General features: G+C 31.3%; 3 protein-coding genes across 7 annotated transcripts; 2 read left to right on the top strand and 1 right to left on the bottom strand.

Annotated features, from left to right (window-relative positions):
- Window positions 1-26: 26 nt before the first annotated feature.
- LOC130894834 (UTP--glucose-1-phosphate uridylyltransferase) lies at window positions 27-9,433 on the top strand. 5 transcript variants are annotated; one of them, XM_057801840.1, is made up of 7 exons: window positions 27-213; window positions 3,438-3,857; window positions 4,959-5,393; window positions 5,553-5,691; window positions 5,754-6,163; window positions 8,849-8,992; window positions 9,067-9,433. In XM_057801840.1, exons 1-6 carry the CDS (start codon window positions 187-189, stop codon window positions 8,954-8,956), a joined length of 1,539 nt encoding a protein of 512 aa, XP_057657823.1. In that variant the 5' UTR covers window positions 27-186; the 3' UTR covers window positions 8,957-8,992; window positions 9,067-9,433. The 5 variants fall into 5 exon arrangements, with proteins under 5 accessions (XP_057657823.1, XP_057657822.1, XP_057657826.1 ...); XM_057801843.1 differs by lacking the exon at window positions 27-213 and adding an exon at window positions 1,987-2,134; XM_057801842.1 differs by lacking the exon at window positions 27-213 and adding an exon at window positions 2,199-2,388.
- Window positions 9,434-10,844: 1,411 nt separating this feature from the next.
- On the bottom strand, window positions 10,845-12,135 carry LOC130894838 (probable 39S ribosomal protein L45, mitochondrial). The gene is made up of 4 exons (XM_057801847.1): window positions 12,010-12,135; window positions 11,639-11,956; window positions 11,232-11,582; window positions 10,845-11,183 (listed from the first exon to the last, which is right to left on the bottom strand). Exons 1-4 carry the CDS (start codon window positions 12,052-12,054, stop codon window positions 10,896-10,898), a joined length of 1,002 nt encoding a protein of 333 aa, XP_057657830.1. The 5' UTR covers window positions 12,055-12,135; the 3' UTR covers window positions 10,845-10,895.
- Window positions 12,136-12,433: 298 nt separating this feature from the next.
- On the top strand, window positions 12,434-18,810 carry LOC130894833 (pre-mRNA-processing factor 6). The gene is made up of 5 exons (XM_057801838.1): window positions 12,434-12,762; window positions 12,966-13,211; window positions 13,270-13,741; window positions 13,799-14,695; window positions 14,751-18,810. Exons 1-5 carry the CDS (start codon window positions 12,532-12,534, stop codon window positions 15,710-15,712), a joined length of 2,808 nt encoding a protein of 935 aa, XP_057657821.1. The 5' UTR covers window positions 12,434-12,531; the 3' UTR covers window positions 15,713-18,810.
- Window positions 18,811-19,846: the final 1,036 nt, after the last annotated feature.

Here is a 19,846-nt window from a genome sequence, read left to right as displayed (position 1 = left end):
TCATGTATTCTAACCTCAAAAGGTAAGCGCACACGAATAGGTGGTCAGACCTTGTACTTTGTTCTTGTTGTTTTAAAGGTTAGACTATTCGTATTATTTTTTTTTTATCAATGAGCGATAAGTTTACGTTTAAATTAAAATAAAAACAAAGCGAAATTTAACTCAGTGTAGAAATATTCGATAAAAATGTTAACAGTGACTACCGATAAAAACGTAAGTGCAGTTTACTGTACAATATTTATATTACGATGTCCTTTGCTTGACCTTTTTATTAGTAACAATATTTTTACAAAAAAATGATATTTGTTCATATTGCATCATAAAATTATTTCATTTAAATAAGATTAGTGAAGTTTTGTAATACGTTATATAAACGATACGTACTTCAATGATTTTACTCTAATATTATACCCAGTATTTAAAAAAATCCTTTTAAATATTTCTAAATGTAAAAGACAAGACAAAATTTATAAGAATAAATAATAGCGAATATAATTCAATTCCCATATTAGTAAATTACTTTTAATTTCCATTATTTATTCTTATATTTATCATATTTTCAATAAATAAACGTTTCTTAAGTCATATGTGATGCAATAGTTAATTGATATTTATTTATAATCAAAAATTGAAAGATTTGTTTTTATAATGTCATTTTGATGGATGTGGTGTTGAACTGATGATAAAAGGGAATATACCCCAACATAAACTTCTGTGTTGTGTTACCAGAGGGTGAATATGAGGGATAAAGAAATAATAACAAAACAGCAATTTAATTGTTGTGGTAGGAGTAAAAAAAGGTTGAAATAACCATTAAAAAAACATTGTGGGTAAAAAGTACGAGGAAAGACATGTCATAATGAGGCCAGTTGATGGAAACTCTGAATTAGATGATGATACTGATATAAACTCAGTTTTTCAAGAAAATACAGATCAATATAGTATAAGGTGGAGATTATGGTGTCTTTTTCTTAAAAAAATGATGGAAGCAAGGAACTGGAAGGTGAAAATCGATATGATTTTGGTTTTTAAAGAAAATAGAGATAAATACAGTTTCGGGTGGAAAGTTTAATGTATTTTGGTCAAAAAAATGATGGAAACAAGGAACTGGAAAGTTGAGACTGATATGAACTCAGCTTTTCAAGAAAATCTGAATCAATACAATATCGGTTGGGGATTTTAGTGTCTTTTGGTTAAAAAAAATTATGGAAACAAGAAACTAGAAGGTAGAGATCGATATGAACTTGGTTTTTCAAAAAAATCCAGAACAACACAGTATAGGGTGGAAAGTTTAAAGTCTTTTTGTCAAAAAGTTGTGGAAACAAGGAACTGGGAGGTGGAGACCTTTATGAATTTGTTTTTTCAAGAAAAGCCAAATCGATACAGTATAGAATTGGAAGTTTAGTAAGTTTAGTATCCTTTTGTCCACCTGTATTCAATTCTTTACTCATTGAGAGATAGTAAGCACTCCGTAAGTGTTAATGTGTAGTAGTTGCATAATATCGGAACAAAAACCCTACACAAATGTCTTCTAGAGCTGGATTTTTGGTAAAATTGAACAGATATTTCAAGAATAATAAGAAATAAATAGAATAAAAGTTCAACAGACACTAAAAAACAATATGGGATAGGAATAATGAAAGCTGTGTCTTGAAGAGAATATTATGGAAACTGGGACCTGAACTACAACTCAGTTTGAATAATATGGGATAGGAAGTCTTCTATATTATCCCAAATTTTTGTTAATTATTATTTCATTTTGTTTTTAACCATATATGATGATTCTAGCTCTGTATATGAAGTAAATACAATTTTTTAATGTTTTTTTCAATCTACAGCTAATTTCATGTACTAGAAATAATAAATATTTATTCAAATACTTAAATTTAGATAAAATTTCCTGTAGATAAATTTTCAATAAAAGTCTGTTATCCCGAGCAGTTCGAAAATATTATTAATGTAATTTTGTTGTTTTTGTATCAAAATTTTTATAGATAACAAATATTTATGTCAGTGTGGCTTTATAAATCTTTTAATTTCCCTCTATCGCTATTTAGCGACCATAACGAAACTACATATAGTTTTTACAAAAAAAAAATATTTTATTTGTTTCTCGATGGATTTTTTAGAAAGGGTACGTTTTTTATCGTTTTTACTTATTCGAAAAAAAAAATTGTTTATTTCAATCTAATTAGCAAAAAAACACCAGAACTCCATACTTTAGATTAACCCAGTACGTCTTATCAGAGCTTGTCACACATTCGATAATGTTGATAGGAGTTTTAAATAGTTTAAACAGTACCCACATACTCCAGACGGTTTTATTCTCTTGCCCACTTAATTGCTAGTAGTGCTGTGGTCGATATGATGAAATTATTATCATTGGAGGTTAGTTTAATTATTTCAATTAATCTGATAGATATAAATAAAATTACTCACGATATATAAAAGCTTTAAAAACTGTAATTTTAATATAATAATAATCAATTTTTTTCTACAAGTTTTTGCTAAATTTGAATTATTAACAGTAAACGTGTTGAAAACATATTTATTTTGTTTAATCCACGTATATAAATGCCAAGATAAGATTCTGTACATCGACCCTAATAAAAAAATAAATTTGGTTTTGAAGCCCCAATGTTTTATCCCCACCTTAATATTATTCTTCGAATATAACCTAAAAATATTTTAAACTGTGTTTTGCACAATTAATTTTAGTTTTAAAAATAAATTGATTTCTAAGCAAAAAAGATATTTTTGAATCGTTGCTTTAAAGATTTTATATCAACAAGATGGTCGCTAAATGATATCCAGAATAATAAGTGTCGTTTTTATCATAGAAAACAATAAAAAAAATCAATTCCAAAACCCATGAGAGTATTAAAGATTGATATAGACACGTAAAAGTTTTTTATTGCTTCTTTTAAAACATACAGAGATCACTAAACGACAAGAGATGTAAGTTTGCGGTTTTTACATAAAAATAAGTGATACTGTTTACTTTTATTAAAGAATTGAAGTGTGAAATCCAAAATTTCCAATAAAAAATAAATATATTTCAACTAATCAATCAATATTTTATTGTACATCTCAAATTCACACAATTCTGTATAATTCTTATTAATTATTACCAAAAAACCACATAAACACCAAGAATTTTATTTTGTGGTGATTGAAAATTATGAGTTCTCGATACTTACATACCAATTATTTTAATTATATTAACAATTTCTCATTGCGAATAAACTAAAACATCATGATTAGTGCTCCAAATACTTTTTAGTAGTAAAAATTCTCACTACATCTCCAAGTTCTAGTTTAAACGAAATATAAAATGTAAATTTCTTTTCGAAACTCATCTATCTGCTTTCAAAATTACCTAAACAATCTTCGGGTTTGAAATCATTTAGAAAGTTCAATATTTTCTTTTATTTTAGGTACGTGGTCATAGCCGGAACGGTAGTGACGCCAGTCAATTCATAGAAGCCACAAAACGGGACGCTCTTAACCGTTTACAAAAAGAATTAGACAAAGTCCTACAATCCAGCGCTACAGATAAACGTACAGACATTAAAAAACAATTTGATGGATTCACAAAGTTATTCACGAGGTTTCTGGATGAAACTGGACCGTCAGTTCTCTGGGATAAAATCGAAAAATTACCAGAAGACGCAGTTAGAAATTATCAAACGTTGGAAACTCCTACTGCCAATTTAGTACACGATATGTTGGGGAAACTGGTGGTTGTGAAGTTGAATGGTGGTTTGGGCACATCTATGGGTTGTCATGGTCCTAAATCTATAATAACCGTTAGAAATGATCTTACATTTTTGGATTTAACCGTGCAACAAATTGAGGTGAGTTTTACTCCAATTAAAATCTGAATTTGTTAATATATTTATAACTGTGATTGTACATAAGCTTTTTCATAATCTACAAAGTCGATTTTAAAACTAATGTGCTCTGTATTTTTCAAATTAATTTCCATTTTGATTTGGGAAAAGGATTTCTTGAACCTACGGACATTAATAAAAACTTTTGGTACTAAATAAGGAAAAATTGAATTTTGAAAAAAAAAAAATACATCTGTTGACTTGCATGTTTCAAACTTGTACTCATTTCACTTTGGGGGTAGGCTTTTTTGTATCTATAATCAATAACAAGTACTTTTAGTACTTAATAAGGGTAGAATAACTTTTTGGAAAGGAACTACACATACTTTAACCCATATTTTTCAAATCTGTACCCATTTTGCTCCAAAAAAAGGATTTCTTGAACAAATAAGGGAAAATTGACATTTCAGAAAGAAACTACACACGCGCTAACCCAAAATTTTCACATTTGTTTCAATTTTGCTCTAGAGGAAAGATTTCTGGATTAAATAAGGGAAAAATGACATTTTGGAAAAGAGCTACACATATATTGACCCTTATTTTTCAAAATTATCACCATTTTGCTTTGGGTAGAGGATTTTTTTAATCTATAAATATTAACAAGTACTTTTAGTACTAAATAAAGGAAAAATTACTTTTTAAAAGGGATCCAGTCATACTTTGTCTTATATTTTTCTACTTAGATCCTATTTTACTTTGGGGCAAGTTTTTTTTGAGATTGGGAATGATAACAAGTCGTTTTAGTATTAAATAAGGGTGGAATGACATTTTGGAAAGGAACTACACATACATTGACCCTTATCCTTCAAAATTATCCCCATTTCACTTTGGAGAGAGGGTTTTTTTAATCTACAAACATTAACAAGTACTTTTAGTACCAAATAAGGAAAAATTGACTTTTCGGAAAAAAACTAGATATATTTCGATCCATAATTTTTCAAATTTGTGTCCATTTTGCTACGGAATAAACTTGAATTTTTACTAAATTTACTTGTTCCTCTATAATTTATTCGTTTTTTAGCGTTTTTTTGTCAATATTTTTAAAAAAAATTGTAATTTTTTTAGAATCTCAATAAAACTTACAATGTCAACGTACCTCTAGTTTTGATGAACTCCTTCAACACCGACGAAGACACAGAAAAGATAATACGCAAATACAAAAACATCCAAATAGAAATTCACACTTTCAATCAATCGTGTTACCCACGTATCAACAGAGATTCCCTACTTCCAATCGCCAAAAACTCCGATCTACACAACAACATGGAAGCCTGGTATCCACCAGGTCACGGTGATTTCTATGAAAGTTTCCGCAATTCCGGTTTATTGGATAGATTCTTGAAAGAAGGCAGGGAATATTGTTTCATATCGAACATCGATAATTTAGGGGCCACAGTCGATTTAAACATACTCAATTTATTGTTGAATCCGGATCAAGAAAAAAACGCCCAGCACGAATTCGTTATGGAAGTCACAGATAAAACTAGAGCTGATGTTAAGGTCAGTTAAAATCTATTTTTCTAATCTTTCACATCGAATAAAAAACTTTTTGTACAAAAAAATATTTTAACGAATCATTTAGAAATTGAAAAATCATTATTAACGTATATTCGTTTAATTTTTTTTGTTATTCTCTTACCAATTTTATTTCATTTTTAGGGTGGTACTTTGATACAGTATGAAGGCAAATTGAGGCTCCTCGAAATAGCGCAAGTACCAAAAGAACACGTAGACGAATTCAAATCAGTCAAGACGTTCAAATTTTTCAATACCAACAACTTATGGGCCAAATTAGATGGTAAATAAAAAAAACTGATTAAAAAAATTTAATTTTTCTCACTAAATTCATTATTTTTCCAGCTATCGATAGAGTATTGAAAAACGATTTACTTAGTATGGAAATAATCGTTAATAACAAAACTCTGGATAAAGGTCAGAACGTTATACAATTAGAAACCGCCGTCGGGGCGGCTATGAAATCGTTCGAAGGCGGTATTGGTATCAACGTACCAAGAAGTAGATTTTTACCAGTCAAAAAAACTTCGGATTTATTCTTAGTTATGAGTAACTTGTATAGTTTGAAGAACGGTTCGTTGACCATGTCGCCTCAGAGGATGTTCCCCACTACTCCCCTAGTCAAATTGGGGGACAATCATTTTTCGAAAGTTAAGGAATTTTTGTCAAGGTTTGCTAATATTCCGGATATTTTGGAATTGGATCATTTGACTGTATCCGGAGATGTGACGTTCGGTAGAAGCGTTTCTTTGAGGGTAAGTTTCTACGATGATACAATAATACCCCGCCCTCACCTTATGGTATCGGTTTTTAGTATATTTTTATGGGGGCGAGAAAAATTATGCTATCTGGGGTATAATCCGGGTATACTATCCCCATATAAATAAAAGAAAAAATGTTTTTCATTTTCTAATTTTTGGAAAATGAGTAATATTTGTATTGTATTGTAGGTTTTTTAATTTTGCACTAAATTTGTTTTTTGAAATTTTTTATTACTGTTATTTACATAATTAGAGTGGTTAAAGCTTAGGAGATGATAAATATAATTTTAAAAAATTATTTTTTTGTAAGAAAATTCGAGTATATTGAAGAAATGAAGAAATTTGATTACTTTTAATTGTTTCTAAAGAATTTAAAATTTCAAAAATTTCATTTTCAACTACTTTTCTTAGTGTGAAAATGAATTTTTTTCCATTATTTTCTCAATTGTGTAACAAAATGACTCAAAGCATTAAAGGAAATCAAAACTCCTTGAAAAAATTGCTATTTTTCAAAAACAATTGAGAACGTGGACATTTTATTTAAATGGAAAAAAATCGTTTTTCTTTTTCTTCTCAAATATGCAATAAAATGACTTGTGAGTTTAAAAAAATCATAATTACTTAAAAAATGACAATTTTTTCAAAAAATTGGTAACAATTTTAATTAAATTGTTTTTAAACAAGTTTGAATTTTGAAAATTTCATTTAAACAATTTTTAACGATAAGAATAAATTTTGTTTCCACTCTTTTTTGAATTATGCAACAAAAAATGCTCAGGAACATTTAAAAAAACCATAACCCCATGAAAAATTGCAATTTTTCCAAATAATTAATGTTACCTTCAATTTTATAGTTTTTTAATTGTTCTTAAACAGTTAAAATTTCAAAAATTTTCATTTTCAACAACTTTTCACGGTGTTAAAATGAATTTTTTGAACTAAGGAAGAAAGTGGATAAGGAACATTGAAAAAAACATAAGACCTCAAAAAATGGCGTTTTTTCAAAAAATTAATGACAGTTTTAATTACATTGTCTTTTAATTGTTTTTAAACAAGTTTAAATTTTGAAAATTTTATTTTAACAACTTTTCTTGATGGGAAAACATTGTTTTTCCTTTTTTTTCAAATATACAAGAAAATTATATAGGGGTATTAAAAATATCATAATTTTAATTACAATTTTACAAAAAATTAATGACAAATTCAGTTACATAGTTTTTTAATTATTAAAATTCCATATTTAATAACTTCTCTCGAATGAAAATAAATTTTATTTCACTATTTTCTGAATTATGCTAGAAAATGGATTGGGAGCATGAAAAAAATTATAATTTTACTTTACAAATTGTTTAAGAAATATTTTAAATTGTCTATAACAAATTTAAACTAGAAAATTTCATTTTTAACCAATTTTCACAATGGGAAAACATTTTCTCCTATATTTTATCAATTACAACAAAATGGCTCAGGAACATTGCAAAAATCACATGTCCTTGAAATTTTTGCAATTTTTATAAAAAAAATTATCAATTTTGAATTTATACATTTTTTGGAAATTGTTTATAGCAAGTTTATGCTTAAAAATTTCCTTTTTAACAAGTTTTCTCAATGAACATAATTTTTTTCCACTATTTTCTCAATCATGCAACAAAATAGCAATAAAACATTTAAAAAATCATAATTCTTAGTAAAATTGCAATTTTATAAGAAAAAAAAACAATGAATTTTAATTATAGAAAATTGTTCTTTATAAACAGGGTTAAGGTTCTAAAATGTATGTTACTCAGCAGTTAATTGTCAAACTACCACCCCAAATGCATAGGAGCTTCCAAACTCTAACCATAACTAACTTCTACAACATTACATTCAGCTTATAGTTCATTCCTTTATAGACCTCCTGGACAATTCGCCTCCAAATCTATCTATTCTCATTCTTCACTCCTTATTGGTATATATTTGACATCATCTTTAAATGTGTTCGAATCATCTCAACCTCTTGGCTTTAATGAATCGAACGATGTTTTCATTAGGGCTGGGCAATTATCAAAAAATATAATCGATTATATAAAATAATCGATAATAATCTCTTTTGTATATTATTAATTAAAAGTGATAATTTGTCACTAGCTCTTAATGGGCTTGTTTCAAAATAAACTCTTTAGTCTTAGATTTAGGCTTGCATATTTTTCGATTATTTGATTATTTTCGATTAATCGATTACCGATTATTTTTAAAAATATATATCGATTATTTTGCCCACCCCTAGTTTTCATTACCAAGTCTTTTATCAATTTCTCTATTATTACAGTTTCTTCAATCTGCTTTGTTTATTCTAATTCGACCTCAACTATTCTTGTGTCATCTAAACTTGAGTTACGATTAATCTTATAAGAATCCTTTAGTTCTTTTAACTTCATTATTACCACTTTGTATGTTTGGTTTGACTTTTTATTAAATAAAACTGTTGATAAAATCTAATTAATGTTGAAAAATTCGGTAAAAATCAATCATTTTCGAATAATTAGTATCATTATAACTAAAACAATGTACGGAATCCCCCCCGTAACCAAATATGTGATTTAAATCGTTTTCCCATTAGCAGCTACTGATTTTAATCGTTGTTTTATTTTATGTGTTGAGCAGTGTATTAATTTTTATGGGAAATAAATATTTTTTCAGGGCACCGTAATTATAATCGCCAATCATGGGGACAGAATAGACATACCTTCGGGTGCTATTTTAGAAAACAAGATCGTATCTGGAAATATGAGAATCTTAGATCATTAATGTTGTTTTTTTCTTTTAAATCTGGTATTGTACGAGGTGAGATCGAATATTTATATTTTTAAATCGTTCATAACACAATCTTTAACATTTTGAAATTTTTTTCAATTTAGAATGAAATTTAGTGTCAATACTATCCTGGATTGGTTCAAATTAGTCACCGGTTATTTCAACATGTGTGGGTACAAGATTTACATACAATGGGTACAGCATAAGTTATCGTTACTACAAAAATTTATCTATTATATTTTTTGATCACACCTCGTATGTTTTCGTTAAAAATTTCGAAATTATTTAGTTGAATGGAATAGTAAAAATGATATATCTTCATATTAATATATATATTTGAATATTATATTTTGGGAAAAATTTTTTTGGACACACGTGTAATCGGTATTCAAAAAAATGAAGAAATTAATAATATATATAACTTTATCGATATAAAAATATTTAAATCGACTTAAAACACAAAATATATAATATAGAGAGTTTAATTTCATTTAAGTCCAATAAATTTCCATCCTCAGCCCTTACAATTCCATTTTATCCCAACTACACCATAAAACACTCATATCAGTCTGAAGTTTATATTGTTGTCGAAACGTCAGACAGTATTATTATGGGGTATATTCGATTGATGGTAGCGATTCTCTGAGATGTATTCAAGGTATCTTGGAACTAATCTCCAGGGTACAGTTCAGTCTATTACCATTAGATTAGGTACCTGTGTTATTTTCACTTATTTTTGTTGTCTCAATAATTTCTTCCAATAAAGTAACATTCCGGTTCCTACAAAGTTATTCAGCTCCTTTTTTGCTAATTTATTGGGTATTTCATTTCCTTCCAATCCCTTGTATCCTTAATATCCTAATACACTGAATCATTTATTACAAAAAGCTGGGGTGTTTCCCAAGCTTCCAGAGTAATTTGTTACATGCACATATCTTCCTATCCCAATTACTCTTTCAAACAATACTTTGTCCTGTTTTCTCATTACTTGAGGGAAGTTTTTTTTCATAGAAACTATCCCCTATCGAAATATAAATTGCAACATGGGGTGTGAAATTACTTCCATAGCCATGTTTTCATTTCTTTTAAGCTGGTTACTCCAAGTTATAGTTCTGTAGATGTTTGAGTATGTTTTAAATTTCTGGTTGTACTGCTGGAGATGTCCTTGCCCCTACTTCCCTGATGGTGAAGCTTAATGAACATGAAGAGATGTTACTTTTTCCCTGGTTGTACTGCTGGAGATGTCTTCTACTTCTCTGGTGGTGAGGTAAGAAAAGAGTTTCGATAAATAGACATTCTGGGTGTCTGCCAGCGAAGTCGGTCTTGCAAATACTGCTCTAGGAGAGATTAGGTTGGACAAGAGCAAGTACCGTAGTAATATCTGTGAAACAGAATTAGATCAGCCACATTTCTTCTATGCTCTAAGCTGTCAAGTTTCTGGATCGCCTATAAATCCTTCCTGTATTGAATTGAGCATCCTCAGGGTATGCTTTGGAGTCGAGCTCCAAATGGGCGAGCCTTTTGGTTTTGAAGAGGGCTTTTGAGACTATGCCAGGACATATTCCTCTCAACCTCAACACCTAGCAAGCGATTTTACTGTTACGGTGATATTTTATGTTCAGACAGGACAAAATCTTGATCTGCAAGAGCAGCTAGATTCAAATCCACTTCAGAATGTCTTCAAGATCTATATTGATGAACTATTTACATATTTTTGAAACTTTGTTTCTATGTTGTCTAATACATCTTCAGACAGTAAAATCAATGCAGTTGATCTGATGCTTTGGTAAACTACTCCTTGTCGTGAAATGTTAGGATTTCTGACTGCTTCATAAATAAATTGCAGCATATTTACCATTATTTTCTTATAAAAACTACTTAATAAATACTTAATACTCTTTTATTACAAATAAAAGCATGAAATAACGAAAATTTAAGCTAAAGCGAGTTTTTCCTCTTTACTTTGTTCGATAGTTTTAACTTCTGAAACCGTTTTTTCTTTAGTTTCATTTTTCTTTTCTTCTGGTTCTTTATGCTTCTTGTATGTCAAAAGTGACGGTTCTTTGGGCGGTAACCAATCTGGAATTATTTTCGCGTGTATTCTCCATACACCATATTGATTCGATAGATGCTTTTCAAAAACTACATATTCAAGTACGTCTTTAGCGATTATTTCACTGCCGTGCATTAATCTTCCGAATCTATCGTAAATCGCCAACGTCTGAAAATTAAAGTTAATAATTTAACTAAATTAAATGAAAGTAATTACCTGTTGCGTATGGAACCTAACGGTGATTTGTGCAAATATATTTTCCTTCGTGATAACTTCGGTACATCTAGCTTGTACCACTCTCGGTAGTTCTATATCTTTAATAAATTTCCATCGGATCGTTTTATTTTGAACGTTGTGCATAACTTCGGGATACGCTCTTTCAGTTATAACATCGATTATGTTTTCTTTATCTTGCGCAGCTAACATTTCATGCATTTTTATATAAATTTGTGAAGCTTGTTTACAAAACTGCGGAGTATCGAATTCTTCTTCGAATTGGCGAACTTTTCTAATCGCCATCATCGTTTTTGATTTTTTTTCTAAAAAACGTAAGCTTTGCATCGCACCCTTAAAATAACGATAGATTAATAATTTAATATGAGAAATGTATTCAAAACACCAACTTGTTTAGATACTGGAGACACTTTTCCATCTCCTTCGGGCGGAACGTACGGTTCAAATACAGCACCCGTTGAATGTATAAAAAATTGTCTTTCCACCCAAGATCTAGTCGGTAATATTCCCTGTTTTTTTAATCTTTTTGCAATTTCGTCTTCTGATAAATCTTCCACTTTTTCGTGAAATTTCGGTAAATCTATAGGCATTACTTTAACTCGGCGAAGTAGTTTCCACTTTGGGTTCCAATGTTTTGTTATCCTATATCTAACTATTTCTAAATTTGCATTAACAGGACTTGCTGCTAAGAAACCATAATGTACGTCCTAAAATATAAATAGTAACTCCTTCTCCCTTTTTATTATAAAATTACACCTACCTTTAATATTCGCAACCCTAATAAACTAGTAATTCTCAGAGTCATATTTATTAATTAAAATTTAATGAACTACTAACCTCAAAAATTTCTTCTTTTTCTATCCATATCTTGTTTTACAGAATAATAATTCGTTGACAAAATTAACTACTAGCTGGAAAACAACTATAGAAAAGACCAAAATACCAACTGTCATTTGTCATTATAATCTTCTGTTTTCTTTGTACCATATCTACTAGGTAAGCAGATACATATAAAAATATTGATTTTACTATTTGAATAACTTAAAAATAATTTCTTTATATAGAAATGCATCACAATTATAGTAATTACAACTATAAAATATTAATCAATCAAATAATAACTGTTTTCAATAAAATAAAACTACTAACTGGTAAATAGTTATCATCAAGGCTAATTAAAAAAAAAAGAAGATTAAGTGTCATTTGATTAATTTATATTGAGGTTTTGTTATCGTATGTATATTTTTAAAATTTTAAAGGAAAGTAATGCTTATCTGTCAAAATGGCAGCAGCAGCACCACCGCAGGCATTAGTAAACCGCAATAAAAAACATTTCTTAGGTGTACCAGCTCCTCTCGGGTATGTAGCGGGTGTCGGTAGAGGTGCCACAGGTTTCACCACTCGTTCTGATATTGGTCCAGCTCGAGACGCAAACGATGTTTCGGACGATAGACATGCTCCACCAGCTGCGAAAAGAACCAAAAAGAAAGACGAGGAGGAAGAAAAAGAAGAGGTATTGTCTTAATTCAGCTTTATTTCAATACTTTAATTCCATTACATTTTTATTGTTATACTAGAAAAAAACTTGATTTACATACAATAGTGTAATCTTCCTACCGAATAATTGTTTATTCTTACCTTAAAATCATATTTTAACTATTAATTATCAATGTATCAATATATAATTAATTAAAAGTATTTTATTCCATTATTTAGGAGGAGGATTTAAATGATTCAAATTATGACGAATTCAGTGGATATGGAGGATCTCTATTTTCCAAAGATCCTTATGACAAGGATGATGCGGAGGCGGATGCTATTTATGAAGCTATTGATAAAAGAATGGATGAAAAAAGGAAAGAATATAGAGAGAAACGACTCAGGGAAGAATTAGAAAAATATCGACAAGAAAGACCTAAAATTCAACAACAATTTTCAGATTTAAAGAGAGATTTAGCACAGGTATTAATAAATTTATTACATTTTTTTTATTATTATTGTTTTATGTTGTATTTGTTAGGTAAGCGAGGAAGAATGGAAATCAGTACCAGAAGTTGGTGATGCTAGGAATAAGAAACAACGTAACCCTAGAGCAGAGAAGTTTACCCCGTTACCAGATAGCGTTTTAGCGAGAAATTTGGGTGGAGAATCAACGACGTCTCTAGATCCCAATTCAGGTTTATCAAGTATGGTACCTGGAGTAGCGACGCCTGGTATGTTGACACCGACTGGAGATATGGATTTACGAAAAATAGGACAAGCACGTAACACTTTGATGAACGTCAAATTATCGCAAGTATCTGATTCGGTAACCGGTCAAACGGTTGTCGATCCGAAAGGTTATTTGACTGATTTGCAATCTATGATACCTACATATGGCGGCGATATTAATGACATCAAAAAAGCTCGTCTACTTTTGAAATCTGTTAGGGAAACTAATCCGAATCATCCACCGGCTTGGATTGCAAGTGCTCGACTAGAAGAAGTTACAGGTAAATAAATTTTTACCAATATTTCAAGTCGTTAATTAATTTTCCTTATTATTTTAGGTAAAGTCCAAGCGGCGAGAAATTTGATAATGAAAGGTTGCGAAGTAAATCCTCAAAGTGAAGATTTATGGTTGGAAGCAGCTAGACTAAATCCCGCTGATACAGCTAAAGCGATTATAGCTCAAGCGGCTAGACACATTCCGACGTCCGTTAGAATATGGATAAAAGCAGCGGATCTGGAAACTGAAACGAAAGCTAAACGAAGAGTATTCAGAAAAGCCTTAGAACACATACCGAATTCGGTGCGTCTTTGGAAAGCGGCGGTCGAACTAGAGAACCCAGAAGATGCTCGGATTTTATTATCCAGAGCTGTGGAATGTTGTCCGACCGCCGTCGAACTTTGGTTAGCTTTGGCGAGATTGGAAAGTTACGAAAACGCTAGGAAAGTATTGAACAAAGCTAGAGAAAATATTCCAACGGATAAACAGATTTGGACAACGGCGGCTAAATTGGAAGAAGCGAACGGCAACCATCACATGGTAGAAAAGATCATAGAGAGAGCCATAACTTCACTAAGCTCGAACGGCGTTGAAATTAATAGAGAACAATGGTTTAAAGAAGCTGTTGAGAGTGAAAAGGGCGGACACATCCATTGTTGTCGCGCTATCGTTAAAGCTATAATTAGTTACGGAGTTGAACCTGAAGATCAGAAACATACTTGGATGGAAGATGCAGAGAATTGTATAAGTCAAAACGCTTTCGAATGCGCCAGGACTGTATATAACATAGCCCTAGCTACGTTCCCAGGAAAGAAATCCATATGGTTGCGAGCCGCTTATTTGGAGAAGAGTCACGGTAGCAGAGAAAGTTTGGAAAGTTTATTACAAAGAGCTGTGGCGCATTGTCCGAAGAGCGAGGTGTTATGGTTGATGGGAGCCAAAAGCAAATGGTTGGCCGGTAAGTTATAAATTTGAAATCATTAAATGTTTTTTTTTTAAATTTAATTTTTTAGGTGACGTTCCCGCCGCTAGAGGTATACTATCTCTAGCTTTCCAAGCGAATCCGAATAGCGAAGAAATTTGGTTGGCAGCCGTTAAATTGGAATCCGAAAATAAAGAATATGAAAGAGCGCGAAGACTTTTAGCTAAAGCGAGAGGTTCCGCCCCAACTCCTCGCGTTATGATGAAAAGCGCTAAATTGGAATGGTCCCTTAACGATTTAAAGGGCGCCCTCCAATTATTGGATGAAGCCTTAAAAGCGTTTCCTAATTATCCAAAATTGTGGATGATGGTTGGTCAAATACACGAACAGAAAAAAGATCTTTCGAAAGCTTTCGACGCTTACAATGCCGGTATAAAGAAATGCCCGGATTCGATATCACTGTGGCTGTTGCTTTCCAGATTGGAAGAGAAACGAGGACTTTTGATAAAAGCTAGATCCGTTTTGGAAAAAGCTCGATTGAGGAATCCCAAAGTGGATGAATTATGGTTGGAAGCGGTGAGAGTTGAAATGAGAGCCGGTATGAAAGACATAGCGAATGCAATGATGGCCAAAGCGATACAGGAATGTCCTACTTCCGGTATACTATGGGCGGAAAGTATATTTTTGGAACCAAGACCGCAAAGGAAAACGAAATCGGTGGATGCTTTAAAAAAATGCGAACACGATCCTCATGTACTTTTAGCTGTTAGTAAACTATTTTGGTCGGAAAGGAAAATAGGTAAATGCAGGGAATGGTTCCAGAGGACGTTGAAAATCGAACCGGATTTAGGAGACGCTTGGGCTTATTGGTATAGATTCGAACAACTTCACGGTACCAAGGAACAACAAGAAGAAGTTAAACAGAGGTGCATAGTAGCCGAACCTCATCACGGTGAATTGTGGTGTTTGGTATCGAAAAATATCAAAAATGTCGGTCTGAATACAGAGCAAGTTTTGAAACTCGTCGCCAAAGAACTACCCATTCCAGTGTAGATTGTGTAACGTTTATTTAAGAAGTTGTAATTGAAATAATAATGTTGATAATTTGATGCAAAAGCACTTAGAAATAAGCGAAATGAATTTATTTGATTTTTCTTGTATTTGTAACAAATGTATAACCATAGAGTATGTTGTTCAATTGAAATTTGTAATTTTTTTTAAATGTTTCAATTTTTTTGTTGAAAGTATTTCGCATATCAAATACAACGTATTCTATTTTGTTTGAGCGGTTTATATTAGTTTTTAGTGGCTTTCAAATGTAATTATTAAAAGTTTGTAGAATTTTTTTAATGAAACGACTTGGCACTGAATGTCCTGTAGCTAATCAGTTTGTTATCTCTTTCAATAGGGGACTTCTTCTTCTCTATAACTTAACATGATCTTTCGAGGATCATAGTATTGGGATTTCAGTTATTTCAGCACATTCTATTATCTCCTTTTTTATGTGGCGGTGTCAATTCATTTTCTTCCCAATTTGTTGTGTTCCATGCTATATTGAATATCTTTAATAACCATTCCTTTCTTGTTTGTCCTAAATATTCTATCATTTCCGCTTCTATTTTGATTTTCTCTATCGTTTCTTCCACTTAATCTTCTTTTATTTCATGTATTATCCTTCTATCATCTTATAATTTCCCGTCATCCTCCAATTCTTCTTCTTTTGATATGTTTTTATAGCTATATTTTTTATTCTAGTTCACCGAATCTTCTATCCATTCCATCTAGGGATTTCCTTCTATTTTCCTTTGTGCCTATTTCTGCTTCTGGTGTTGTTGCTACCTCCCCAATTACCCTTTCCTTCATCAATGGGGTATTTGAGTTCAAAAATTTTTTGACATTGATTATATTAATTTTCAAGGTATCTTAATGTGTAAGCAAACATTATATCATTAAATTAAAACCATATTGAGACCCCTCAATCATTTTGCAATATTATATTGTATTTTTTTAATGTTTGGGCCAAAGTTGCCTTGAATTGGGGAAACTTTGTCCCATACTTTCAAACCATATAAAACTATGTTTAGTATTGGTTGGGCTAAACTTAGACAAGATAAAATTACAACCAGACATATTAGTTTGTGTTTTAACCTGCTTTTACTTCAAAAATATCCATGAAATGATGAGAAATGGGAATAAATGAAACGGACTTCATATTATTGAAAAAAAAAAAATTGTATTGTACAAAAAAAGATATCAGTTTACATCATATTTACATACTAGTTGTCCAGTGCTGGCACATGGAACTGGTTCCTCTTTAAAGCTATTTTTGGAGGATTGATCTTCTGACAAACATCCACCCAGTCGTAAGTCAGGCAAACTTGTGTCTTTTTTCCATGCATTCAACTATAGGTCCTTCTTCGGACAAACTAACAATTTTGCCAAGGTATTTCTGTCCATCATACTTAACCACTACAAAGTTATCAATAGCAAAGTCTTCAGGTTTAAACGCAACTGGTGTTTCTTCATCATTAGGCCTGTGAACAGGTATGCCTACTACTTCCTGTAATATTTCTTCCAGATCGGAAAATGTTTCGCTTTGCCCACCAGACTCTAGCACCATCTCAACATCTTCTTCATATGAAGAAGAGTTTTGTTTTTCTTCTTGGAAACTTGTGTTTTCTTTGACGCACTGGTAGAAAGTCTGTTTATCCACGGGCTGGTTTTCTGGAAGACGGTCTAGTTTTAAGGGATGGAATCCATATTTGGCAAATCCAGACGTCAAATTGTCTCTTCGCTTCTCTTCCAAACTTGCCATTAGCTCTTTTAGCAATCGTGGAAACAAATCTTTAGAGATCGTTGCTCCAGTAAGGTTCGTCTCATCGTATTTGAATATATTATTTCGGGGAACATCTGAGGTTATCAATGTAATTTTCGATGAGAGAAGCATCTACTTCGGCTCTGACCTTTTTGATATTGGAACTTATCCTACGAGTCAGATTCTCACGTCTTTTTAAGAAGGCTTTTGTCCATTCATCACCAGGGAGATTGTTTTTGAACTGAAAAATGTGGACACCCGTTTTTGTCCAAATAGCTTTTGACTGCATAACGAAAATCCATTTCAACTACAAGGAACCCATAGTCTGACATTTTAATTAAATGTTGTTCGAAAACATGCTCATCTTCATCATTAAAGATTCTTGCACATCCTACATTTTTTGTATGAGTCCCTTTAAATTTGTTCTTTATCGTAGATCTACGTATTCTATACCTTTTTCTGCAGCTCTTTGGGTTAAGTCACCTGACCTACTAGCCTCTAAGCACTCCTCTAACACTTCTGGTTTGTAATTGGCGTAATTTCTTGTTCCAAGAGGTTTTATTCGATTTCTCGGCATATTTTCTGCAAAAAGAATCCAAAAATTAGTGCTTACAATTGTAATAAAAATATTTTAAGTGGTTTTGTGTAAGAAACTGCTTATAAAATACTATTCAAGTAATATACCTATCGAAAATATGAGTCTTGGGGTAACTTTGGCCCAGTCACCATTTTGGGCCAAAGCTACCCCAACTACTGGGCCAAAGTTACTTCAACTCTGGACCAAAGATGTCATGAAATAGTAGAATCGAATTATTTTGTATAAACAAAGGTAACAACAGCGTTATTACACCAAAAATACTTGAAACAATTGAATATATAATATTATTATACACCTGCCTGGTAGTAGCTCTGCAAGAATTAGCGTTCACAAGTAAAAGTTGGGAGACAACAAATTTCACCACTTTCTCACAGTAAAGATGGAGCGACACTGGAGGGGTTGTGAGATATGGAACTAATCTTCCACTTCATCAACAGGTGGGTCAGTGGTGCTACCTATCCAGTAATGGGTAAACTAGGTCGATAACAATACAGCACAGCAAAACTTTTTCTAACTTTGGGCCAATGTCCTTAAAGGGCCAATCTTACCCCAACAGACGGTATTGCTTCTTTTACTTAGTACTTCTTTCTTTTTTTAATACACCCCGTATATTAATACTGTTTATTATTTTTACAGTTAAAATTTATCTACTTTATAAATAAATTAATTAATAAATATGAAAGTTGTACGACCTTGTATATATTTTTTATTAAATAAATTTCAATAATTAAAACAAATGTTTTTAATTTAAATCAACCAAACCTTTTTAACATGAAACCCCACATCTCTCTTTCTTTAATTTTGTTGCTATTTGATTAAAATTGTAAATATTTCCTTCAATTTACTGAAAATCTAAACTGATATCGGGAAAATGGAAGATCCCGGATGTATACGTGTAAAAATTAGTTATCCTTAATATTTCTTTACACCTCCTCGCCTTTCTATGATCTTGTTACAAAATTGGTATTTTTGGTCAAATCTTGTCGATTTGTACTTAAAAGTTCGAATATTCATCAAATATTTTAACCCTAATATTTCCGTACATCTCCTCGCTCTTCTGTTATCCTGATACGAAATCGGAATTTTCGGTCTAATTTTGTTGATTTGCAGTTAAATGCATCAATTTTACCGGCCTCTAATATTTTCGTACATCTTCTCACTCTTCTATTATCCTGTTACAAAATCGGATATTTTCATTAAAATTCATGTCGAACCAAATCGACAAAATTTGTTACTAAATTAGAATTTTTTGGTCAAATTCTGTCGATTCATCAAATTCAACTAAAATCCGATTTTGTATTGGGATAACAGAAGAAACCGAGGAGGTGTACGAAAATATTAGGCGCACCGAATTTTTGGATCGTACAACCGTACTTTTTTTTCACTATCCCGCCGTACATCTCCTCGCCCTTCTGTTATCCTAATACAAAATCGGATTTTAGTTGAATTTGATGAATCGACAGAATTTGACCAAAAAATTCTAATTTAGTAACAGAATAACAGAAGAGCGAGGAGATATCCGGAAATATTAGTAGCAAGTGAAATTGATGAAATCTTCGAACTTTTAAGAACAAATAGACAAAATTTCCAATTTTGTATCAGAATCATGGAGATGTAAGAAAATATTAAGAGGAACTAATTTTTACACAGTATACTTTCTCGTTCTTCTGTTATGATGATATAAAATCGGATTTTAGATTGATGAATTTTTCCACGTCCAGACCGACAAAATTTGAACCAACAAATTACGATTTAGTTTTAGTCGGAGCAGGTG

This window comes from Diorhabda carinulata, chromosome 6, assembly GCF_026250575.1.
Source record: "Diorhabda carinulata isolate Delta chromosome 6, icDioCari1.1, whole genome shotgun sequence".
NCBI classification, from domain to species: Eukaryota; Metazoa; Arthropoda; class Insecta; order Coleoptera; family Chrysomelidae; genus Diorhabda; species Diorhabda carinulata.
Note: the sequence above shows the minus strand (reverse complement) of the source record. Positions and strands in the feature narration are given on the sequence as shown.